The sequence below is a fragment of the Mastigoproctus giganteus genome, chromosome 7, assembly GCF_048544385.1.
Source record: "Mastigoproctus giganteus isolate SK-2022 chromosome 7, ASM4854438v1, whole genome shotgun sequence".
NCBI lineage: Eukaryota > Metazoa > Arthropoda > Arachnida > Uropygi > Thelyphonidae > Mastigoproctus > Mastigoproctus giganteus.
Window position 1 is genome coordinate 105389682 of NC_143581.1, and position 26976 is coordinate 105416657.

General features: G+C 39.1%; 1 protein-coding gene across 4 annotated transcripts in view; it reads left to right on the forward strand.

Moving 5' to 3' along the window:
- Window positions 1-26976, forward strand: part of LOC150083125 (mitochondrial glycine transporter-like) — a 298096-nt gene that overhangs the window by 51639 nt on the left and 219481 nt on the right. For all 4 annotated transcript variants that reach the window (XM_090377060.1, XM_090377059.1, XM_090377061.1 and 1 more), the window contains exon 3: window positions 11961-12073. In XM_090377060.1, coding sequence (XP_090233186.1) covers window positions 11961-12073 — 113 coding nt within the window. The remainder of the gene's footprint in view (window positions 1-11960; window positions 12074-26976) is intronic.

Consider the following 26976-nt stretch of genomic DNA (forward strand, 5'->3'; position numbering starts at 1 on the left):
GCCTTTGTGTTTACAAGAAATGGCAGTCGAACGCGGAATCACCCCAACTGAACGCAACACCATAGGAATGAAGATTCTGAAAATGTATTTATGTGTTTTATATCAGTGAAGGGGAAACACATTTCACCATAATAACGTAAAAACCAACACAATTCCAGTTATCGATATAATAGCAAATGCAATTAGATCGAGTTTACTACCAGTTTATAACAGATTCCACTAGCAGAAACGCAACTGGAAATTGTTTTTATTGTTTTATGGTAGTCACCCCCAGAAATGTGCTTTAGTAAAATGTGAGGTGTTAATAGTGTATCTCGGCCTTTACGGTGTTGTTTATTCAGTTGCTACACGCGCGCAGCTTTGTTTATGTGTATCAAGCGTGCCTCCTCGTTTTATAATTGTGCTTTATTCCTAAAAATGAGTAAAATACTAAAAGGTGTGAAAAGGAAGCGTTCTGGCTAAGACACTGCAGATTCAGTGAAAAAAAAAAAAGCAATATCGATAAACAGAGGCGGACTGGATCAAAAATTCTTAAATGGGAAAATTTATAGTGGCGTCATACTACGGTTTATGGCCAAAATCACACCGGCCTCCGGCCCACCGTGGTTTCCCCCGTAAGGCTTCTGTCCGCCTCTGTCGATAGAGAAAAAATATGAAATTGTGAAACGCTTTGAGCGAAATGAAAGGCCATGTGATATTGCACGTGCTATAGACCTAAATCAGGCAACGCCGAGAATTACAAAGAATGCAGAGAAAATAAAAACAACTTTCATAGCAGGAACAACTCAGTGTAATTAAAATCCATTAGATTAAGACACAAGAATTGGAAGAGATGGAACGGCTGTCATCTGTTTGGATAGAAAATCAAACAAAAAGCAAGTTTGCTTACGATAGAAGCAAAAGCATTAGCAATATTTTATTACGACTTACATATTATAATTTATACTTACGTATTATAAAATACGTAAGTATTTTATTACGACTGTTTTATTTAATATAATAAATTTTTTACGAATAAAATACGTATTTTATTCGTAAAAAATACTTTTTTAGTATTAAAAAATACTTTATTATAATATTTTTATTGCACGATTTCGCATTGCACGAGGGTTTCTAGGAATGCAACTATCGTGCTATACGAGGACAGACTGTACTCTAGGTGTGGCCTGACCATTGCCTTATACAAGGGAATAATCACCTCCTTATCCCTGCTAGAAAAATTCCTAAATATCATTGACAATACACCATGAGCTACTCTTGCAGCCCATCTGCACTGCTCAGAGAACTTCATATCTGCCTACACAACCACCCCCAGGTCCCTTTCATTCTCTACCACTGTCAGTGTAGTACCACAGAATTGATACGTTGCTCTGGAGTTGCTGTTTCCCATATGTAGTACTTTACATTTGTCAATGTTAAACTTCATTTGCCACCTCTCAGCCCATCTGGTCAACCTTTCCAGATTCTGTTGCAGTAGCATAGTGTCAGTAGTGTCCTTGACAACCCTGCCAACCTTCGTATTGTCTGCAAACTTGGACATTAAGCTTGATATACCATCATCAATATCATTTATAAATACAGAAAACAATAATGGTCCCAATACTGAACCCTAAGGGACTCCACTAATAACATTAGTCCACAATAAGCAGTGTCCATTGATTACCACTCTCTGTCTTCTCCCCTCAACCACCCCTTTATCCATAGCAGCAATTTGCCTCCAATGCCACACTGCTTCAATTTGTGCAGCAGTCTTCCATGTGCAACAGTATCACAAGCCTTTCTAAGATCCAAGTATATAATATCAAAGTTATTCCCTGCATCCAGTTCTTTTGTGACTGCATCATAGTATCCAATCAAATTGGTCAGGCAAGGCTTCCCCTTAACAAAACCATGCTGTGTCCGAGCTATAACTGAAGTCTTGTCCAGATGATCCTGCAGTGCTTCTTTAACCAGTACCTCCATTAATTTTCCGGGAACAGAAGTTAAACTAACAGGTCTATAATTACTTGTGTTGCCCTTTGATCCTCCTTTGTGAATTGGGGTCACATTTGCACATCTCCAGTCCATGGGTACTTCCCCTGAGTCCAAGGAAGCTCTCATAATTATGGCTAAGGGTTTGCTTACTTCCTTTGCTGCCTCCTTTAATATAACTGGATAGATCCCCTCCACCCCAGGTGCCTTTCTTGTGTTTATCTTCAACAATTTCTCCTCCACTTTACTCTCAGTTATTACAAGATTCTCTAGCTTACTGCCAGAGTTGAATAAATGATGTTACCAACAGCAAATTGAAAATGGGAAGCATTCAAAGAAATTATCTTGGAAGCTACTAGGCTTTACATACCAACTAAGAAATATTGTTCAAGGTTTAGGATGTCAGATGAACTGATGAGACATATGGCAGAGAAGAAAGATGCATGGGATACATACAAATTAACACGTGACACAGAAGCCTATGATAGATACAAGTTGATCTGTAACCAAGTTACAAAGGAGGTTAGGCAGGCGAAAGCAGACTGCAAGAAATCTTTGGCAAGGGATTTTGGGGGAGAAGACAGAGAGTGGTAATCAATGGACACTGCTCATCGTGGACTAATGTTATTAGTGGAGTCCCTCAGGGTTCAGTATTGGGGCCTTTATTGTTTTCTGTATTTATAAATGATATTGATGATGGTATATCAGGCTTAATGTCCAAGTTTGCAGACGATACGAAGGTTGGCAGGGTTGTCAAGGACACTACTGACACTATGCTGCTGCAACAGGATTTGGAAAGGTTGAGTAGATGGGCTTCGAGGTGGCAAATGAAGTTTAACATTGACAAATGTAAAGTACTACATATGGGAAACAGCAACCCCAGAGCAACGTATCAACTCTGTGGTACTACACTGACAGTGGTAGAGAATGAAAGGGACCTGGGGGTGGTGGTGCAGGCAGATATGAAGTTCTCTGAGCAGTGCAGACGAGCTGCAAGAGTAGCTCATGGTGTATTGTCAATGATATATAGGAATTTTTCTAGCAGGGATAAGGAGGTGATTATTCCCTTGTATAAGGCAATGGTCAGGCCACACCTAGAGTACTGTATACAGGCCTGGAGGCCTCATTTCAGGAAGGATGTAGAGCTGCTGGAACGAGTACAGAGAAGGGCAACTAGATTGGTGAATGGGACAAAGGGGTTCTCTTACGAAGAAAGGCTTAAGTTTTGCAAATTACAGTGTCTGGAAACTAGGCACCAGCGGGGTGATCTGATAGAGGTGTACAAAGCCTTGAATGGTTTGAGCATGCTCAATGCTGATGGGATTCTTCCTCTAGCTCAGAAAAATCACCTGAGAGGGCATAAATTCAAATTGAGGAAAGACAGATGTAGGATAGATGTGCGGAAATTTGCCTTTAGCCAGCGGGTGGTTGGTGGGTGGAACAGACTTCCATCCCTTGTCGTGGAAGTTGATAGCCTAAATAAGTTTAAGGCTCAGCTGGACAGGTATTTCGAACGAACAGAGGGGTGAAGTGGAAGTGGTTATTTTTATTTATTTATGTTACTTTTTTTTTTTTTTTTTTTTTTTGGCTGATGCTGCATAAGCTTGCTTTCTTGCATCAAATGCCTCTACTAATGCTAATGCTAAATCTCTGGCATTCCCCTCGCTGAATAACTCCTCATGTGTGAACGTCGATGCAAAATATTCATTTAGTTTGTTAGCTACCTGAGCAGGATCATCAACAGTTGACCCGTCGATATCAAGTGGACCAATCTGATTCATTCCCTTCCTTCTAGAGTTTGCATAAGTAAAAAACTCTCCTGTTTTTCTTTGCATCCCTTGCCAAAGATTTCTTGCAGTCTGCTTTCGCCTGCCTAACCTCCTTTGTAACTTGGTTACAGATCAACTTGTATCTATCATAGGCTTCTGTGTCACGTGTTAATTTGTATGTATCCCATGCATCTTTCTTCTCTGCCATATGTCTCATCAGTTCATCTGACATCCTAAACCTTGAACAATATTTCTTAGTTGGTATGTAAAGCCTAGTAGCTTCCAAGATAATTTCTTTGAATGCTTCCCATTTTCAATTTGCTGTTGGTAACATCAGTTGGTCCCACTGTATAGAATTTAAATACTGTCTCAGTCCATCGTAGTCGCCTTTACGAAAGCAATAACCCTTCCCTTTACCCCTAATGGTAGTTACCTCTTTGGTAGTTACCTCTTTGAGTAAATCCCACTTCAGCACACTGTGATCACTGCCACCTAGTGGTTCATTTATCTTCAGATTCTTAATGCATGAAGAATCACTACTGATAATCAAATCAAGAGTATTACTCCCTCTAGTTGCCTCTCGAACATGCTGATTTAGAAAACAATCATCCAATAAATCCACAAAAGCTTTGCTAGTGTGTGAGTGACCAACCCACAAATTCCAGTCAATATCTGGGAAATTAAAATCCCCCATTATAAGACTCTCTGATTTACTGGCCCACTCTATTTCCCTGTACAGTTTCTTATTATACTCATCAGAGACATTAGGCCTATAGCATACTCCTACTCTCAACTTTGATCTCCCAATACTTATGTCACACCAAACTGACTCGACACTGCACTGTCCATCGATGTCGACTGGCTTCACTTCCTTGAATTTCATGTATTTCTTAACTAATAGCATAACCCCTCCTCCCTTCCTATCCTGTCTATCCTTTCTGTAGACATTGTACTCCTCAAATTCCAGTTCTGCATTCTTTATATCTGTGTGACACCATGTCTCTGAAATCCCCACAATATCTCCCTTTGATATTTTGAGCAATACCTCAAATTCATCAAATTTATTTACTAAACTCCTAGCATTTGTGTACACGCAACTATACATGCACCTGTTCTTTTTCTCAGCTACCCTAACACAACCCATGTGTTTACTTGTACCCCAATGATTCCCAGCAGTCTCTGAAATATCCTGCATCTTATTTTCCAGGCTGCGGCTCATTCCAATAGAAGCAGTGCAAGAATCACTTTCACCTCTGCCAGTGGCTACTGTTAATCTATTAGTCCTTGTACCCCCCCCCCCAATCTCGCAGTTTTCCGACTCGCCTAACACTGCCTCGATAGCATCAGCAATTCTTGCACCCTTTCTATTTAAGTGTATCCCATCCCTGTAAAAGCAGTCTCTCCTGTTAACAAGTACAGACCAGGCTGAAAAAAATTCTACCCCTTGAGCCTTACACAATCTATTCAGGGCCGAATTGATCGACAGGGCTCTAATCATATACTCCCTCCTATCGTGTCTGGTCAGAATTGCAGACACTTTCAAATTCAACCCTAATTCACGGCTTTTTTTCAACAGTGACCTGTACTTGTTAAGTAATTCCTCTGGTCTCGTACTCTTAATATCATTAGTGCCAACGTGTACAACTATATCACCTTTTGTGCCCTTAAAAGATGATATCCGCTCTACAATGTCATCAACCTTTGCCCCTGGCAGACATACCCTTTTCGTGTTCCACCTATCCTTTTTATAAATATTTTGTTTATAATATTTTGATATATAGTTTATATCATAGAAACTATAATATATAGTTTATAAATATTTTGAATGGTTTTAATAATATAATGGCTAAAATGCAGCATAGGAGGAGATTAATAAAATTCATGTGTGCCCATTGCAATAAAGATTAATAAATAAAGAATTTTACTTACACACTGCTGAGTTCAGGTGAGTAATAATAATAGGTTTCACTACAGTAAGCCCAGTGCACCCCTTGCACTGTAGTGAAACCCACCAGTGTGTATATAAAATTCTCTATTTATTAATGTTTATTGCAACTAGCACATGACTCTTTAACTTCCTTCTCCTGCTAATGTCTGGCCATTATTTTAAATTATTACTTTTTTGATCTTATTTAACTCCATATTTCTACATCTGGTCGCTTGAACTAAAACACTATTGTTTTCGGTTTCCATTTAATGAATTTAACTCCTTTTGATTTTTGTTTTAATTTTTATTTAATTCTTTTCCTTTTCCTTGGGGATTCCTGCTGTGGATGATGTCAATGGAGTGATGTCATCCATGGCAGGCTTCTGCCAAAGGCACTTCCCACTAGTAGTGTGATTAGAACACGTGACTCATTTTTCGTGACCAGTATGATATATTGAGTCAGCCTTGTCATCAGCCCCCCCCTTTTTACGATGATACCTGGATACGATAGTATCTCGAGTTCTAACTTTTTAGAATTTTTTATTAGTGTAATGTCACAATCATACTTCTTGAAGTAAGTATGACTGCAACAATACAAATATTTGTCAACAATTTATTTTTTCGTCTTACATTTTCATAACATTCCATTGTTAGGTGCCCCAAACAGCTGCATATGTCGTTTCAACTATTGTATTCTCTGTATTAATAAAAAATAAATTGGCTATAACAGCAGCCAAACTAAGAAAATGTTTACAATGTCGGTACTTCAATTGACGCTGTTTTCTAGACATTAGATACGTTGCAATCGCAGGTACACATCAATTACTTTAGTTATCATGAATCCATTGTATCTTGTCTTCCAGAAATTATAAAAATTTGCGAATGTTCAATTAAATATTTACAATACAAAAGCTCTATTATTTCGTAATCAATATCCAAATCAAAATACCTAAAAGAAATGCGAAGGAGTCACATAAAACCATTTAATGTGTGCTCAGTACACACACCACTTTTTTATTCGTCTCTCTCTTTTTTTTTTAACAAGGGAAATATAATGCATACATTTTTTTTTTTTTTTTTTTTTTTCAGGATAAAATTTTAATATTGCAAATAAAAAATAACATGAAATATTTCCCATATCACAAAACATTCTACATATAAAAAAAAATATTACATAAAAAACAAACTCTTCTAGAAAAGGTACACAATAATCACAGATTACATAAAAAAAAATATTATACAAATATTCTAAAAATTGCCATATGCAATTTACTTCTTGATTAATATTTGTTGTCAATCTTCTGCTTTGCTCGATAGCTGAGCCAAGATTACAGTGGAATGATTTGACATAACGATCCAGATCAAATTGAAGAAATAGTTTTCCATTTAGATGTATGATCAACATAATCTGCAATACAGTCAGTCCTGGTATAGCACGATAGTTGTGTTCCTAGAAATCCTCATGCATTGCAAAATCGTGCAATATAAATAACAGGCCCTATGGGAAAAATAGGGTTAGGTGCCGACCACGCAAGATTGAACACACATTTGTAACCAAAACATTACCAAACACAATAAATAATCGTAATAAAATACTTGCGTATTTTATTAAGACTATTACATAATAAAATATTGCTAATGCTTTTGCTTCTATCGTAAGCAAACTTATTTTTTTGTTTGATTTTCTATCCAAACAGGTGACAGCCGTTCCATCTCTTCCAATTCTTTGTGTCGTGATCTGGATTTTAATTACACTTTGAGTTGTTCCTGGTATGAAAGTTGTTTTTATTTTCTCTGCATTCTTTCTAATTCTCAGCATTGCCTCATTTAGGCTAGTAGCACGTGCAATATCACATGGTCTTAATTTCGCTCAAAGTGCATCAAAATTTCATATTTTTTCTCTATCAACAGAAGCGGACTGGCCATAAGCCTTACCGGGGAACCCCTGTGCTGGAGGCTAGAAGAGGCCGGTGTGATTTTGGTCATAACCACTACAAATTTTCCCGGGTAAGAATTTTTGACCAAGTCCGCCTCTGTTTATCAATACCGTATTGCTTTTCTTTTTCTCTCTGAATCTGTAGTGTCTTCACCAGGATGCTTCCTTTTCACACCTTTTAAGTATTTTACTCATTTTTAGGGAATAAAGCACAATTACAAAATGAGGAGGCACGCTTGATACACAAACAAAGCTGCGCGCGTGTAGCAACTGAATAAACAACACTGTAAAGGCAGAGACACACTAACACCTCACTAGCTCACATTTTACTGAAGCACATTTCTGGGGGTTACTACCATAAAACAATAAAAACTATTTCCAGCTGCATTTCTGCTAGTGGAATCTGTTATAAACTGGTAGTAAACTCAATCTGATTGCATTTGCAATAATACCGATAGCTGAAATTGTGTGGGTTTTTACGTTATTATGGCGAAAAGTGTTTCCCCTTCACTGATATAAAAAAGATAAATACATTTTCAGAATCTTCTCTTCATTACTATCATGTTGCATTCAGTTGGGATGATTCTGCATTCGACTGCCATTTCTTGTAAACACATAGGCGAATCATGCATAAGCGAATTCGGTTTGTGTTATATACGATATTGTTCCCCTATTTATAAATCGTGTATGATTGAATTTGTGTAGTGTAAACACCTGTTATATATGGTGCCTCCGTAGCCATGTGGGAAGGAGCAGCAGTGCGTAGCACGCACTTCTTAATTAGACTGGGGTTCGAGCCGGTCACCACCAAATACGGAGGATGCAGAAAAGTCAGGGAATGACCACCGCATATCCCGGAGCAATATGGCCTTAGTTGCTAATGCTCCTAAAAACTAAATAACAAACAAACAACAAACACATGTTATATGAGGACTGACTGTATGTTTAATTGTCAACGTTATTCATTTATTTATACAATATTATTCATTACACTGAAGGCACTGCTAATCACAATGGTTTGAAAGATATTTCTGGCTTTTATAATTGAAGAGGGAATTTCACTCGATTTTAAAGTTAAAGTGTCTTCAACAAAATCTCTAAAATGATTAATTTTTATTTCATATTTTATCAGAAAACTTAAATTTCTTATTCGTTTTTCACTGTCTTGTCATGGACACGAAAGTTCTTTCATATTCCACGATTCCAGGTAGCATATGTTTAAAATTTCTTTCAATTCCTCATCGTCAATAGTATTATTATTTTCTTTATTTAATTTAAAATTACTCTGTTGCATTAATAACATGTCACGAGGTAATTTTTTAAATGTGTTCTTACTTTCCATTCCTTCAAATTCTTTCAACTTCAAAATGCTCTCAATTTTAGCTTCATAATTTCCTTCAGAATTTTTCAAATTAGCAATAGCATTGATAGAATAATTAATTTATCTGCTTTTACCATAGTGATTCTGTAAAGCTTCTGAAAGGCATTTTCAGAAGCTTTACAGAAACTTTACTATGGCTTTTTCAAATTTGTGTGATGAATTAGCTTCTACTAAGACAGATAGTGTTCAAAACAAAGGAACAGAAGAAATGTTACCCAGAGTAAGTGAAAGAATATATGGTAATGGTGGTAATTTGTATGAACCTGCAAGAAATAGGCTATGTCCCGAAAATGGAGAACTCTGATTTTTTGCATTACAGTTTAAGAGTATTCAGTTTTGATTACTCTGCATAAAACTGTTTTTAATTTGTTTTTTTCCCTCAATACTGTGTAAAAAAAAGTGATAAATTTGATTAAAATACCTGTTAAGTTGCATTTTTTTTACTGTATTCTCTGTATTAATAAAAATAAATTGGCTATAACAGCAGCCAAACTAAGAAAATGTTTACTTAATTTATTTCAGTTTATCAAAGCTGTCTGACGAATCTCTTGGTAGTGATTAACTGGCTTAAATTTAGCAGGAAATGGCCAATTAATAAAACCGATTAAGTGAATAAAAACAGATTAACAATTAATTGGCCAAGGAGCCGATTACCGATTAATCAGTACATCCTTAGTTATGATATCCTTTTTGTAGAATGTATAAACTATAATTAATGAGATCTGTAAAACTAGGAGACCTTTCCCAGTGTACTTTACTATGGCTTTAAAAATGAACAAGGTCACGAGATTAATCTGTCACAATTTTTTTTTAATAATGTATCTCTATGTATCCGTGTTAACTTGATCTAAGTCATGCAAGAAATTAATGAGATCTGTGGAATTGGTGAAGAGGATCTTGTACCCAACAGCGTGAGTGACTGCATTTGATTTCTTAAGAAGGATCAAGTCACATTTCTTTAGTACAGGTACTTTAGTACCAGGCAGCCATAAGAAATGCTGTTGGAGTAGACAGAATTGGTCAGGATTATGGTCCAGTCTAAATGATGAGTAAGTAGTTTGATAAGCTTCTAGCCTCCACTTGTGTGAATGTAGATACAGAATACTCATTCAGTTTGTCAGCAACCTGAGCAGGATCAACAACAGTTCAACCTTCGATATCAAGTGGAGAAATGTGATTCATCCTATTCCTTCTGGAGTTTACATAAGTAAAGAAATCTTTTCTTTGCTGTTTTTCTATGCAGCCTTTGCCAAAGATTTCTCATAATGTAACTTTGCTTGCCTAACCTCCTTTGTAACTTGATTACTATAGTCTTCTGTGTCACCTGATAATTTATATGTATCCCATTCATTTTTCTTCTCTGCTACGAGTCTCATTACCTCATCTGCCATCCATTTAGGCCTAAACCTTGAACAGTATTTCTTAATTGGGGCAAAAAGCTCCCAATATTATTTCCTTCAATGCTTTCCATTTAGAATTTGCTTTTGGTAACGTCATCTGTTGGCCCCATTGTATAGATAGAATTTAAAAACCGTCTGAGACCACCGTTGTCACCTTTACAAAAGCGAAAACCCATCCCTCTACCTCTGATGGTATTTAAATCTTTAAGTAAATCTCACATCAACACACTGTGATCACTGCCACCTAGTGGTTCCTTTATCTGCAGATTCTTAATGCATGAAGAATCACTGCTGATAATCAGATCAAGAGTATTACTCCCTCTAGTTGCCTCTTGAACATGCTGCTGTAGAAAACAGTCGTCCATTAAATCCACAAAAGCCTTGCTAGTGTGCGAGTGACCAACCCACAAGTTCCAGTTAATATCTGGGAAGTTAAAATATTATTATAGTATATGTTATGTTTATATAGTAATTCAGACAACATCAACCATTGTTCAACTAACAAGGTATAATAGCTTGAGCAAGTCTATTCTAACAGTTCCAAACTGCATTTTTCAAACTGTTGTTTTTCATTAGTTATGTTTATTTTCTTGTGCTTTTATAGTATGAATATAATAACCTTCCATAAATGGCTGATAATAATAACTAATTGAAATGATTAGGTATATTTAAGCGGCATGGTAAATAGTTCTTTTTCACTTTAATCAAGGCATTTATTTTCAACCCTGAGCTAGTGTTGAGTATTGGAATATTTATTAGAAATAGTTATTAGCATTAGCAAAGGCACATGATGCAAGAAAGCAAGCTTATATAGCATCAGCCAAAAAAAAAAAAAAAAATCTAATTTCACCCATCCACTCACTCCAAATGTTTGTCTAGTTCTGCCTTGAATATATTTAAGCTATCAGCTTCTACAATAACAGATGGAAGTTTTCCAGTGATTAACCACCTGCTGGCTAAAGGCAAACTTCCACACATATAGGCGCATTATAGCCCTAGTTGCTAATGCGCCAATAAAATCCAAATCAAAATCAAAACCACACATCTATCCTAAACTGTCTTTCCTCAATTTGAATTTATGCCCTTTCAGGCAATTATTCTGAGCAAGAGGAAGAATCCCATCAGCATTGAGCATCCTCAAACCATTCAAGGCTGTATACACCTTAGTCAGATCACATTGCAGGTGCATAGGCTCTAGACACCGTAATTTGCAAAACATAAGCCTTTCTTCATAAGAGCAACCTTTTATTCCATTCACTAATTTGTTGCCCTTCTCTGTACTTGTTCCAACAGCTCTAGAACTGTAGACCTGTTATTATAAATAATGATGTCTTGCTTATGAGTTGTAATGATTATAAACCTGATCTTTCATGTTTTGATTGGATATTGAATTAGATACCAGTTGTTGAAAAGTGCATTAAATTAAGCTTTTGCTACCAACTTGTTTTAAATGAAACACTTTATTAAGGTTTTACATATTGTATTTTGGTGTTAAATAAAAAGATATGTTAATTTATTCAATAAAAGTATTTAATCATTTGTGATCATTTAGGAAATTTAATGTTTTATTTTCTAGTATCCTATCCTGAAGTCATTCCTTGCAGGTTCTTTAAGTGGAACATGTTCTACCTTATTGTTTCAACCACTAGATCTTATTAAAACAAGGTTGCAGAATGCATCACATAATTGGTTTGTTTAAAGTTTTATAAAGTTTGATTTATTAAATGATTTAATAGTTTTAATCAAAGTTGTTTTTAGCTTATTTAAAAAAAAAAAAAAAAAAAACGATAGAGGATTATGAAATCATTGTCGTTTTTTTTTTTTTTAATGAAAACCCCAAACACGAGAGGTATTGGAACATATAGTACTTAGTACTGTGCTTGGGTTGGAGGTTGAGAAGACGAAAGAAGATATTTGTTGACTTTAGACTTGAACTTCCGTAGACTGTAATTTTCAGGAAATACGTATGAAAGAAGGTTGTTCCAGAAAACGGCAATTGAATGAATAAATGAGGAAGACGAAAAGTTGGTTCTGTGAGTTTGAAGTTGGATAGTAAATGGATGTTGGCTGTTGGCGGCACATGTTTGGACTGTTTTGAGAGAGCGGGAATTATAGAAGCCAATTCAGAAGAACTGTGCCCAGGGAAGTATCTGTAGAAAAGGCATGCAGCAGAAAGAGTACATCTATCAGACAGCGAGTGGAGAGACTCTGTTACAGAGGAGTCTTTAATAAACCTAACTGCGCTCTTCTGAATGGAATCTAGGAGCCTGAGAGAGGTTTTGGAGGCACCGCCCTAGATGTAGGAACAATATTCCATGGTAGGGTGGATTTGTGATTTCTACAGATGGAACAGCTGTTTGGAAGAAAAGTAACGCTGAGAACGAAAACCTCTGCATATAAAAAACTAAGGTTTTTAGATGCAGAGGATGCAGTATTTGTAAGTGCTTATGACAAGAGAGATTAGAAGCCAGGGTGACCCCCAAAAGAGAAATCATTTTGCCTAGAAATCGGAGTGTTACCAAAGATAAGCATAGGAGCAGAAGAATACTTTTTGTGAGATATAAAACAAGACTGAGTCTTAGAAGGATTGAAATCAACTAAGTTGTCTTTGCGCCACTGGAGATCGGCATTTAAGGAATTGGTAGCGGAGGTGGTAGTAGATATTTGAAAATTTGAAGCTGATTGAGCAGGGCAAGGTTTCTTAAAATGTAAAGTGGAATGCAATGTGCTATCAACGGCAAAACTATGGACAGGATTTCCAGTCAATGGAAAAGGTCATTAATATACTAGAGGAAAAGAGTGGGGGAAAGAACTGAATCTTGGGGAACACCAGCATTAGTGGAGAACTTAGAAGACTGAGAGCCATCAACCTCAGTGAGCGATCAGAGAGAAAACTGTATAACCAATTACAAAAAACAGTTGGCAAACCATAAGATGGAAGCTTGTTTAGAAGACCATTATGCCAAACACAATTTAAAGCTTTTGAGATGTCAAGAGCAACTGCTTGTGTTTCACCAAACTTTTCTATTGAATTTGTCCATAAATGAGTAACATAAGCTAGAATTTTTTTTTTTTTGGAAGTTATTGGCGCATCGGCTTCTGTGGCCATAGTGCACCTCCCAAGGTTTTTTGCAGTACTTTGATCCAAGCCCGAGGCGGGATTCGAATCCGCGACCTTTGGGTTGCCAGCCAGGCGTTTTACCCAACCATTCTAGCCCGGTCAGCCTAAGCTAGAATATCACCAGTGGATTGACACTGACGGAATCCATACTGGCGATCTTTGATCAGACGGAAGGGTTCTAGGTAGTTTAAGAGTTGGCAGTTAATCGATTTCTCCATTACTTTAGAAAGAGTAGAAGTAATTGCAGTGGGACGATAATTGAATGGGAGCGATTTGTCACCCTGTTTAGGAACTGGCTGGATATGAGCAAATTTCCAAGCAGAAGGAAAACAACCTTTGGAATAAGAAAGTGAAAAAAGGCGGCAAAGAACAGGAGTAAGTTCAGGAGCACAGGTTTTGAGAACACTGGAAAAATACCATCAGTACCTGGAGCTTTCATAGCATCAAGATTTGTCAAAATCTTTTTAACATCCTTTTGACGGAAGACCACAGGAGACATTGAATGGAGCATGCTAGGAATGGTGGTAGGTGTTTTACCAAGGTCATTAAAACAAGAGTTTGAAGAAAAATGGGATTCTAGCAAGTCAGCTTTATCCTTGGCTTGAAGTGACAACAGAACCATCTGGTTTTGACAGAGGTGGGAGCAGAGATCGGCAAAAGTTGCTGCCAATAGCTTTGGCAAGAGACCAGAATGCTTGGCTACCATTAGGGCAAGAACCAAGTTTTCTACTCTTAGCCTGTTCTAAATTGTTCTAAATCTAGTTTGGACTGATTAATAACTGCTTTACAATTGTTGTGAGCTTTGGTGTAGGCAGAAAATGAAACTGAAGAATTGGAAGCAAGCCAATTATGATATGCAACCTTCTTCTCTTGAACAGGCTTAGCACATTTATTGGAAAACCAAGGTTAGATAAAGGACGAGATTTTAAAGTGGAGTGCGGAAGAAAGGATTCCATTCCTACAAGAATAATTTCACTGACATGATCTGAGCAAACGTTGACACCAGAAATTTGAAACAGTAATCTGACACAGGAAAAGAAGTGAAAAAATCTCTCAGGTCATCCCATTTTGCATTCTTGTAATGCCAAATACGAGGTTGGGACTAGCCATGAAATAAAGGCTCCATTGGAGAAGAGACAATCGCCAAGTTGTGAGCTGAGGTGCCTAAAGGACCACTCACTTCGACCGTGTACTTAGAAGGGTTGTTTGTGAGAAAAAGATCAAGTGTGTTGGCTGTATGGTTAGGATTGTCCGGTATTCTTATAGGTAAATGAACAATCTGTGCAAAGTCATTAGTAATTGCAAAAGCCTCAGCATCTCAACCAGCTGGGTTGGTGTGACTAGAAAACGTAAGCCAGCTGGAGTTGTGAACATTAAAATCACCAAGGAAAATTACCTCACTGTTAGGAAAGTTGGACTGGAGAAAGTCAAGTTGCAAAGAGAGGAAGTCAAAGAACTCCAAGTGGTTAGTGGAGTTGGAAGAATGGCAGAGACAACAGATGAATTTGACACAATGAGGTGGAGAGATTTTAAGTCAGAGAAGACTGAAAAGAGGAGATTCCAAATTACCAAGTCTCTAACAGGGAATATCAGAATGGACATATGCACAAGTACCACCTTTGAGGCGAAAGGAGCAACTGAGATGAGCAGTAGTTGAATCAACCGATAACTGAGATTCTGTCAGAAAAAGTACCTGGAGTTTGGCAGACTGCATGTGGAAATGGACGTTGTTGAGATTAGAATTGAGACCACGTATATTTGTGAAATGAAGTAGGAAGTGTTTGGGAGGTTTAGATCTTTTTGCAGATAAGCTTACTCTACTAGTTTGACAAATCATGGTATATTCAATAGTAAGAAAAAGTCAGGGGACATGCTGTATGAAGTAATGAATTTTTTGGATATGGCGTACACATGGTAAGAATATACGCAGATCCTTGACATAATGTGGCCTCGACAATGCCCCCATACATATACACTACTTGGACTCCCTCCAGTCACTATCTGGCAGAGTAGAGGTAGCAAGATTATACTCTAGCTGATCTGGAAGCCTTCTAAAGTGTTACCAATAGGTTCGGTATGGTGTACTAACTGGCAGCTGGCCTGCGAATACCATTTTAGAGCTGTATCCTCGAAATGTAAGAAAGATTGGATCTTTCCATGATGTTCATCATAACCTCAAAAGTCATCAGTCATACTGCATGATGGAAGAGATGGAGAAGGATTGACTAAAACGTAGCTCTGGAGACTAAACATGGGTTCCACCACTTCAAACCTCCTATAAACAAAGTGGTGATATTGCACCGTTTGATGAGTGTCATCTACCATCTAGTATTTGTCTGGTAACACTGAAGGGCGCCGTTCCTCCATGTGTTGTGGAGGAATGCTGCCCTTCTGACCCCTGCTTACGTTGGTTCACACCTCGGTGGTCACCCACAGTGTGCTTGTGCATGGAGGTCATACCCAGGATTACTAACAGTCCCACCATCGTGAAGGTTCAAGAAGAGGATTCGGCTGTCACAGACCGTCCGAACTTTGCCGAAATTGGGTCCACTTGACTTGAATGTCACTTTTGAATATCAGTTCCATGGCTGGTAATGAAAAACTGAAGCATTTGCTAATAGGAAAAAGTAAACAATCCTGATGTTTCTAAGGTGTCAAGTCATTAGTTGAACTGCAACAAACAAACTTGGATGACAAAATAAATTTTTCAACAGTGGATTTTTAATTTCAATAGAAAGACAATGAAAGAAAAACAGAGAAATTGTTTTCATTATCGACAACTGCTCTATCCACCTTCACTCGGTAATTTCTAAACTTACAAGTGTGAAGCTTGTTTTCTTCCCTGCGAATACCTTTTCTAAATTGCAGCCAATGGAACAAGGATTTGAAAATGCACTACCGAAGGTGCATACTGAAAAAAAATTATATTGAGAATAAAAACGAACCAACCTATAGATTCTGTTAGATTTGCAGATGTGCAAATCAGAGTTAGCATTAGCATTAGTAGAGGCATTTGATGCAAGAAAGAAAGCATATGCAGCATCAGCCAAAGAGGAAAAAAAAAAAAAAAAAAAGCTCCAATTTCACCCCTCCGTTTTTTCCAAATACCTGTCTAGCAAATATCTATCCTACATCTGTCTTTGCTCAATTTGAATTCATGCCCTCTCGGGTGATTATTCTGAGCAAGAGGAAGAATCCCATCAGCATTGAGCTTGCTCAAACCATTCAAGGCTTTTTTCACCTTAATCAGATCACCCCACAGATGCTTAGACTCCAGACACTGTAATTTGCAAAACTTAGGCCTTTCTTCATAAGAACAACCCCTTGTTCCATTCACTAATCTTGTTGCCCTTCTCTGTACTCATTCCAACAGCTCTACATCCTTCTTGAAATGAGGCCTCCCGACCTGTACAGTACTCAAGGTGTGGCCTGACCATTGCTTTATACAAGGGGATAATAACTTCCTTATCCATGCTAGAAAAATTACTGTATATCACTGACAAGACACCATGACATCATTGACAATTACCCCTAGGTCCATTTTGTTCTCAACCACTTTCAGTGTAGTACCACATAGTTGATACGTTACTGTGGGATTACTGCTTCCCATATGTAGTACTTTACATTTGTTAATGTTAAACTTCATTTTCCACCTCTCAGCCCATCTGCTCAACTTTTCTAGATCCTGTTGCAGCAGTGTACTGTCATTAGTGTCCTTAACAACCCTTCCAACTTTCGTATCATCTGCAAACCTGGTCATTAAGCTTGATACACCATCATCAATATCATTTATAGATACAGAAAACAACAATGGACCCAACACTGAACCGTGAGGGACTCCACTAATAACATTAGTCCACGATGAGCAGTGTCGATTGATTACCACTTCTCCCACTCAACCATCCCTTTATCCATAACAGCAATTTGCTTGCACTGCCACACTGCTCCAATTTGTGCAGCAGTCTTCCATGTGCAACAGTATCAAAAGCCTTTCTATGATCCTAATATATGATATCAAAGTTATTCCCTTCATCCAGTTCCTTTGTGACCACATCATAGTATCCCATCAAATTGGTCAGGCAAGACTTTCCCTTAACAAAACCATGCTGTGTCCGAGCTATAACTGAAGTCTTGTCTAGATGATCCTGTAGTGCTTCTTTAACCATTGCCTCCATTAATTTTCCAGGAACTGAAGTTAAACTAACAGGTCTATAACTACTTGTGTCACCCTTTGATTTTCCTTTGTGAATTGGGGTCACAATTCCACATCTCCAGTCCATGAGTACCTCCCCTGAGTCCAAAGAAGCTCTGAGAATTACGGCCAAGGGTTTGCGTATTTCCTTTGTTGCTTCCTTTAATATAACTGGATGGATTCCATCCACCCCAGGTGTCATTCTTATGTTTATCTTCAATTTCTCCTCCACTTTTCTCTCAGTTATTACAAAATCATCTAGGTCACTGCCAGAGTTTAACTCATCTCTGGCATTCCCCTCCCTGAATAACTCCTCATGTGTGAAAGTAGATGCAAAATACTCATTTAGTTTGTTAGCTGCTTGTGCAGGATCATCAGCAGTTGAACCATCAATATCCAGTGGACCAATATCATAATATTGGTCCACAATATCATAATATAATAGTGGACCACAAAATCATAATCTGCATTTGCCTGCCTAATCTCCTTTGTGATTTGGTTACAGACCAGCTTATATCTATGATAGACTTCTGTGTCACCTGTTAATTTTTATGTATCTCATGCATGTTTCTTCTCTGCCACATGTTTAATTAGTTCATCCGACCTCCATTTAGGCCTAAATCGTGAACATTATTTCTTAGTTGATATGAAAAGCCTAGTAGCTTCCAAGATTAATTCTTTGAATGCTTCCCATTTGAATTTGCTGTTGGTAATGTTGTCAGTTGGTCCCACTGTATAGAATTTAAATACTGTCTCAGATAACCGTAGTCACCTTTACGAAAGCAAAAACCCTTCCCTTTACCCCTAATGGTGGTTACCTCTTTGAGTAAATCCCACTTCAGCACACTGTAATCACTGCCACCTAGTGGTTACTTTATCTGCAGATTCTTAATGCACGAAGAATCACTACTAATAATCAGATCATGAGTATTACTTCCTCTAGTGCTGCCTCCGTAGTCAGGTGGGAAGGAGCAGCAGTACGTAGCACACGCTTCTTGATTAGACCGGGGTTCAAGCCCGTTACCACCAAATAAGGAGGATGCGGAAAGGTCAGGGAATGAGCACCGCATATTCCCGGAGCAATATGGCCTTAGTTGCTAATGCTCCTAAAAACCAAATAGCGAACAAACAACTCCCTCTAGTTGCCTTCCGAACATGCTGATGTAGAAAACAATCGCCCAATAAATCCACAAAAGCCTTTCTAGTGTTTGAGTGACCAAGCCAAAAATTCCAGTCAATATCTGGCAAATTAAAATCCCCTATTATAAGACTCTCCCATTTACTGGCCCACTCTATTTCCCCTGTACAGTTTCTTATTATACTCATCTGAGTTATTAGGGTTATAACACACTCCTATTTTCAATTTTGATCTCCCAATGCATATGTCACACCAAATTGACTCGACATTGCACTGTCCAACCACGTCGACTGGCTATACTTCCTTGGAGTTTGTGTTTCTTAACTAATAGCGTAACCCCCTCCTCCCTTTCTATCCTGTCTATCCATCCTGTACACGTTGTACTCTCCAAATTCCAGTTCTGCTTTCCTTATCTGACACCATGTCTCTGATATCCTAACAATATTAGCATTAGCATTAGTAGAGGCATTTGATGCAAGAAAGCAAGCTTATGCAGCATCAGCCGAAAAAAAAAAAAAAAAACCCACTTCCACTTCACCCCTCTGTTCGTTCAAAATACCTGTCCAGCTGAGCCTTAAACTTATTTAGGCTATCAACCTCCACTACAAGTGATGGAAGTCTGTTCCACCAACCAACCACCCGCTGGCTAAAGGCAAATTTCCGCACGTCTATCCTACATCTGTCTTTCCTCAATTTGAATTTATGCCCTCTCAGGTGAATTTTCTGAGCTAGAGGAAGAATCTCATCAGCATTGAGCATGCTCAAACCATTCAAGGCTTTATACACCTCTATCAGATCACCTCGCTGGTGCCTAGTCTTCAGACACTGTAATTTGCAAAACTTAAGCCTTTCTTCGTAAGAGCACCCCTTTGTTCCGTTCACTAATCTTGTTGCCCTTCTCTGTACTCGTTCCAGCAGCTCTACATCCTTCTTGAAATGAGGCCTCCAGACCTGTATACAGTACTCTAGGTGTGGCCTGACCATTGCCTTATACAAGGGAATAATCACTCCTTATCCCTGCTGGAAAAATTCCTGTATATCATTGACAATACTCCATGAGCTACTCTTGCAGCCCGTCTGCACTGCTCAGAGAACTTCATATCTGCCTGCGCAACCACCCCCAAGTCCCTTTCATTCTCTACCACAGTCAGTGTAGTACCACAGAGTTGATACGTTGCTCTGGGGTTGCTGTTTCCCATGTGTAGCACTTTACATTTGTCAATGTTAAACTTCATTTGCCACCTCTCAGCCCATCTGCTCAACCTTTCAAGATCCTGTTGCAGTAGCATAGTGTAAGTAGTGTCCTTGACAACCCTGCCAACCTTTGTATCGGCTGCAAACTTGGACATTAAGCTTGATATACCATCATCAATATCATTTATATATACAGAAAACAATAATGGACCCAACACTGAGCCCTGAGGGACTCCACTAATAACATTAGTCCACGATGAGCAGTGTCCATTGATTACCACTCTCTGTCTTCTCCCCCTCAACCACCCCTTTATCCATAGCAGCAATTTGCCTCCAATGTCACACTGCTCCAATTTGTGTAGCAGTCTTCCATGTGCAACAGTATCAAAAGCCTTTCTAAGATCCAAGTATATAATATCAAAGCTATTCCCTGCATCCAGTTCTTTTGTGACTACATCATAGTATCCAATCAAATTGGTCAGGCAAGACTTCCCCTTAACAAAACCATGCTGTGTCCGAGCTACAACTGAAGTCTTGTCTAAATGATCCTGCAATGCTTCTTTAACCAGTGCCTCCATTAATTTTCCTGGAACAGAAGTTAAACTAAGAGGTCTATAATTACTTGTGTCAGCCTTTGATCCTCCTTTGTGAATTGGGGTCACATTTGCACATTTCCAGTCTATGGGTACCTCCCCTGAGTCCAAGGAAGCTCTCATAATTATGGCTAAGGGTTTGCTTACTTCCTTTGCTGCCTCCTTTAATATAACTGGATAGATCCCATCCACCCCGGGTGCCTTTCTTGTGTTTATCTTCAACAGTTTCTCCTCCACTTTACTCCCAGTTATTTCAAGATTCTGTAGCTTACTGCTAGAGTTGAATACACCTCCGGCATTCCCCTCGCTGAATAACTCCTCATGCGTGAATGTCGATGCAAAATATTCATTTAGTTTGTTAGCTACCTGAGCAGGATCATCAACAGTTGACCCATCAATATCAAGTGGACCAATCTGATTCATCCCCTTCCTTCTACAGTTTACATAAGTAAAGAACTCTTTGCTGTTTTTCTTTGCATCCCTTGCCAAGGATTTCTCGTAATCTGCCTTCGCCTGCCTAACCTCCTTTGTAACTTGGTTGCATATCAACTTGTATCTATCATAAGCTTCTGTGTCATGTGTTAATTTGTAAGTATCCCATGCATTTTTCTTCTCTGCCATATGCCTCATTAGTTCATCTGACATCCATTTTGGCCTAAACCTTGAACAATATTTCTTAGTTGGTATGTAAAGCCTAGTAGCTTCCAAGATAAGTTCTTTGAATGCTTCCCATTTTGAATTTGCTGTTGGTAACATCATCAGTTAGTCCCACTGTATAGAATTTAAATACTGTCTGAGTTCATCGTAGTCGCCTTTACGAAAGCAATAACCCTCCCCTTTACCCCTGATGGTAGTTACCTCCTTGAGTAAATCCCACTTCAGCACACTGTGATCACTGCCACCTAGTGGTTACTGTGTCTGCAAATTCTTAATGCATGAAGAATCACTGCTGATAATCAAATCCAGAGTATTATTCCCTCTAGTTGCCTCCCGAACATGCTGATGTAGAAAACAATCATCGAATAAATCCACAAAAGCCTTGCTAGTGTGTGAGTGACCAACCCACAAATTCCAGTCAATATCTGGGAAATTAAAATCCCCCATTATAAGACTCTCTGATTTACTGGCCCACTCTATTTCCCTGTACAGTTTCTTATTATACTCATCAGAGTCATTAGGCCTATAGCACACTCCGACTCTCAATTTTGATCTCCCAATGCTTATGTCACACCAAACTGACTCAAAACTGCACTGTCCCGCGATGTCGACTGGCTTCACTTCCTTGGTTTTTACGTGTTTCTTAACTAATAGCATAACCCCTCCTCCCTTCCTATCCTGTCTATCCTTTCTGTAGACGTTGTACTCCCCAAATTGCAGTTTTGCATCCCTTATATCTGTGTGACACCACATCTCTGATATCCCAACAATATCTGCCTTTGATGTTTTGAGGAATACCTGAAATTCATCAAATTTATTTACTAAACTCCTAGCATTGGTGTACACGCAAGTATACCTGCACCTGTTTCTATTCTTAGCTACCCTAACACAACCCATGTGTTTACTTGTATTGCAATGGCTCCCAGCAGTCTCTGAAGTATCATGCATCTTGTTTTTCAGGCTTCTGCTCATTCTAATAGAAGCAGTGCAAGAATCTCTTTCACCTCTGCCAGTGGCTACTGTCAATCTATTGGTCTTTGTCTCCCCCCAAGCTAGCAGTTTTCCGACCCACCTAACACTGCCTCGATAGCATCAGCAAATATTCTTGCACCCTTTCTATTTAAGTGTATCCCATCCCTGTAGAAGCAATCTCTCCTGTTAACAAGTACAGTCCAGGCTGAAAAAAATTCTACCCCTTGAGCCTTGCACGATCTTTCCAGGGCCAAATTGATCGACAAGGCTCTCATCATATACTCCCTCCTATCGTGTCTGGGCAGAATTGCAGACACTTTCAAATTCAACCCTAATTCTCGGCTTTTGTTCAACTGTGACCTGTACTTGTTAAGTAATTCTGCCGGTCTCCTACTCTTAATATTATTAGTGCCAACGTGTACAACTATATCACCTTTTGTGCCCTTAAAAGATGATATTCTCTCTACAACGTCACCAACCTTTGACCCTGGCAGACATACCCTGGTCCTGTTCCACCTATCCTTTTTACAAAGCATGTTCCCCGTTTTCCTGACAATACAGTCACCAACAACTACTAGTTCCTTCGGGACCAGCGCATTCTGCCTTGGGGGTTGTCTGTGTCACGTGAAGCCCAAGTGCAAGCTCTGGCGTTGATGTGGGCAGCTGAGAGCTTGATGGGCCCCTCAATTTAGTTTCTTTGAGGGCATCCACCCTGTCCTTCAAGCTCTCATATAGGCCCACAAGAACGCTGAGTTGTTGCCTGATATCGATACACTCCTTGCATCGCGCACACACACAAAGACATCCCCCATGGCAGTATCATGTCCCGTACCCGATTGCTCTGCAAACATCAAGCAAACAGTGCATTTTATAAGGCTGTGAGTCAGAGGACAACTGCCCCCCCTCAGTTCTGCTCTGAGCCACAGCACTTCCATTAGCTTGAGCCTTTTGCTTTGCTGCTCTGGTCTGAGTCATGATTCTATTAATTTATTAATTATAATTAATTATGTTATGTTATTAATTAAGTTATATATAATTAATTATATTACGTTTGTAATCTAAGTTGTTATATGTATTTATTTAAAAGTACAATTTAACTGCTAACGAAGTTCAACTAACGCTATCTAGTACGGTATATAACTATCGTATCATAAAGGCGGGAAAGTTACGAACGGTGAATCTACGGACACTTAACCTTACCGATACTTTTATGCAATTACAAGGCCGAGTAAAGAATAAATACACCAAATTAATCAGAAAATCACAAAATAATGTTATACTACTAAATTTAAATCAAAAGTTTTAGAAAAACAATAATTTCAAATCAATAAATAAGAAAAATCCACTTAGCGGCTTTGAACACGACCGTCTCCTAGTAGCCTCGTCAGCAGACTTCAATCTGCCTTCATTTGTTTGTTTTGAGCTGAGCAATATCTGAAATACATCAAATTTATTTACCAAACATCCTAGCATTGATGTATATGCAAGTATACATGCACCTGTTCCTTTTCTTAGTACCTTAACACAACCCATGTGTTTACTTGTACCGCAATGACTCCCAGCAGTCTCTGAAATACCCTGCATCTTGTTTTTCAGGCTGCTGCTCATTCCAATAGAAGCAGTGCAAGAATCACTTTCACCTCTGCCAGTGGCTACTGTTAATCTGTTAGTCCTTGAACCCCCCTCCCCCAAGCTAGCAGTCTTCCGATCAACCTAACACTGCCTCGATAGCATCAGCAAATATTCTTGCACCCTTTCTATTTAAGTGTATCCCATCCCTGTAGAAGCAGTCTCTCCTGTTAACAAGTACAGTCCAGGCTGAAAAAATGCTACCCTTTGAGCCTTGCACAGTCCCTCTAGGGCCGAATTGATTGATAAGGCTCTCATCCTATACCCCCTGCTATCGTGTGTGGGCAGAATTGTAGACACTTTTCAAATTCAACTGTAATTCACGACTTTTTTTACAACAGTGAACTGTACTTGTTAAGTAATTCCGCTAGTCTCCTACTCTTAATTAATATCATTAGTGCCAATGTGTCACCTTTTGTGCCATAAACGATGATATCCGCTCTACAACGTCATCAACCTTTGCCCCTGGCAGACATTACCCTGGTCCTGTTCCACCTATCCTTTTTACATACCATGTTCCCCGTTTCCCTGAGAGTAGTCACCAACAACTACTAGTTCCTGTGGGACCAGCGCATTCTGCCTTGGGGGTTGCTTCTGTGTTGCATGATGACCAAGTGCAAGCTCTGCCGTTGATGTGGGCAGTTGAGAGCTTGATGGGTATCTCAATTTAGATTCTTCGAGGGCATCCACCCTATCCTTCAAGCTCTCATATAGGCCCGTAACAATGCTGAATTGTCCCCTGATTTCCTCACCCTCCTTACATTGCGCACATACAAAGACACCCCCCTTGGCAATATCCTGTCCCGTACCTGACTGGTACGGACAGGAGAAACTTAAGGTATTTAAGGAGGAACTGTCCAGTTCCTCCTTAAATTTATTTAACCTATTAACTTCCATCTTTGTGGCCCCTACCAAAAAAAAGGCTACCAGCCGGAAATGCGAAGACTTCAGGCTGATCAGTCTAATGAGCCAGGTGCTAAAAGTCTTCCTCAAGGTGATTCAGCAAAGGATAAGATGTAAGTGCGAAAGTGCACTAGGAAACACACAGTTCAGATTCTGCAGGGGACTAGGCACCAGAGAAGCAATTTTCTGTTTACAAATATTGCTACAAAGGTGCTATGAACATCAAAAAGACGTGTATATATGTTTTATTGACTACGAGAAAGCCTTCGATTCAGTAGACCACGACCGCCTAATTGACCGAATGAGAAAACTTGGGCTTGAAAAATAATGATATCAACTTTTATTACAACTCTCTACTGGAATCAAACAGCCCGACTTCGCTATGACAACGACCTGACAGACCCAATTCCAATAAAAAAGGCGTCCGGCAAGACTGTCCATTATCTCCCATTCTTTTTAACATCTATTCGGAAATGATCTTCGACCAAACACTGGCTGACAAGAACATCGGCATAAAAGTTAACGGACACTACATCAATAACTTAAGATATGCCGATGACACAGCACTAATAGCAGATTCAGAACAAGATTTACAGACCATCTTGAACGAAGTGGACATAGAAAGCCAAGCATGGGGGCTACGAATCAACAAAAAGAAAACAAAGGTGAAGAAGGTCAGCAGGACTGCAAGCAAAATCACGATCAAACTAAACAACGAAAAATTAGAGCAAATACACCGCTTCAAGTATCTCGGAGTACTCATTGATGACCAGCTGAACCACGAGGCCGAAATCAAAAGCAGAATTGAACAAGCCAGGCAGGCATTCACCAAATGGAGAACCCTCCTCACTGACAGAAGCTTGAACATCATGCTCAAATTACGCACATTGAAATGCTACATCTGGCCAATACTGCTCTACGGTGTAGAAACCTGGACTCTAACATCAGCCACTACAAAAAAGCTCCAGGCCTTCGAAATGTGGCTCTACCGAAGAATGCTGAAAATTCCGTGGACAGCCAAGATAACCAACGCACAGGTCCTGCAGGACACGCACACAGAATGGGACCTGCTCAAAACCATCATCAGCAGGAAATGCAAATACCTAGGTCACATCGCTAGGAACCAACAAAAATATCACCTACTACCACTCATCCTGGAGGGAAAGATTGAAGGCAAGAAACGCCCAGCAGACCGAAAATGGCATGGCTAGATAACATCAACACCTGGCTTCACATGACAACAGCACAAATTCTACACGCAAAGCGCTAGACAGAGAACAATATCAAAACGAAGTCGCAAACGCCATTCGGCAGCATTAAAGAAGAAGAAGATTAACTTCCACAGTGACAGATGGAAGTTTGTTCCAGCAATTAACACCTGCTGGCTAAAGGCAAATTTCCGACATTTATTCTACATCTGTCTTTTGGTAATTTGAATTTACGCCCCCTTAGGTTCGTAATCTGAACAAGTGGAAGGATCTCATCGGAATTCAGCGTGCTCAACCCGTGGTATCTAATATTATCCCACGTCCATTACATAAGGGTCTGATCTGAATCGTCCTTCTCTTCTTTGAATTCTTTATCCCCCATTCTTTGCTCTCTTTGCCAGCGATTTATTTATTGCTGGTGACTATTGTCAGAGAGATGGGGAATATACTATGCAAGAAGGATAGGTGGAACAGGACCAAGGTATGTCTGCCAACGGCAAAAGTTGATGTTGTAGAGCAGATATCATCTTGACACGTTGGAACCAATGTGTCAAGATGATAATTGATTCCAACATGACACGTTGGAACCAATGACATTAAGAGTAAGACATCTGCAGATTTACTCAAAAAGTACGGGTCAATGCTGAAAAAAGTTGCGAGTTAGGGTTGAATGTGAAAGTGTCTGCAATTCTGCCCAGGACGTTATAGGAGGGAGATGTGATGAGAGCCTTGTCAATCAATTTCGCCATGGAGAGATTGTGCAAGGCTCAAGGCGTAGAATTTTTCTCAGCCTGGTCTGTGCTTGTTGACAGGAGAGAGAGAGAGAGAGAGAGAGAGAGAGCGAGCGAGCGAGCGCTACAGGGATGGGGTACACTTAAATAGAAGAGGTGCAAGAATATTTGCTGATGCTATCGAGGCAGTGTTAGGTGGGTTGGAAAATTGCTAGCTTGGTGGGATACACAGACTAAAAGGTTAACAGTGGCTG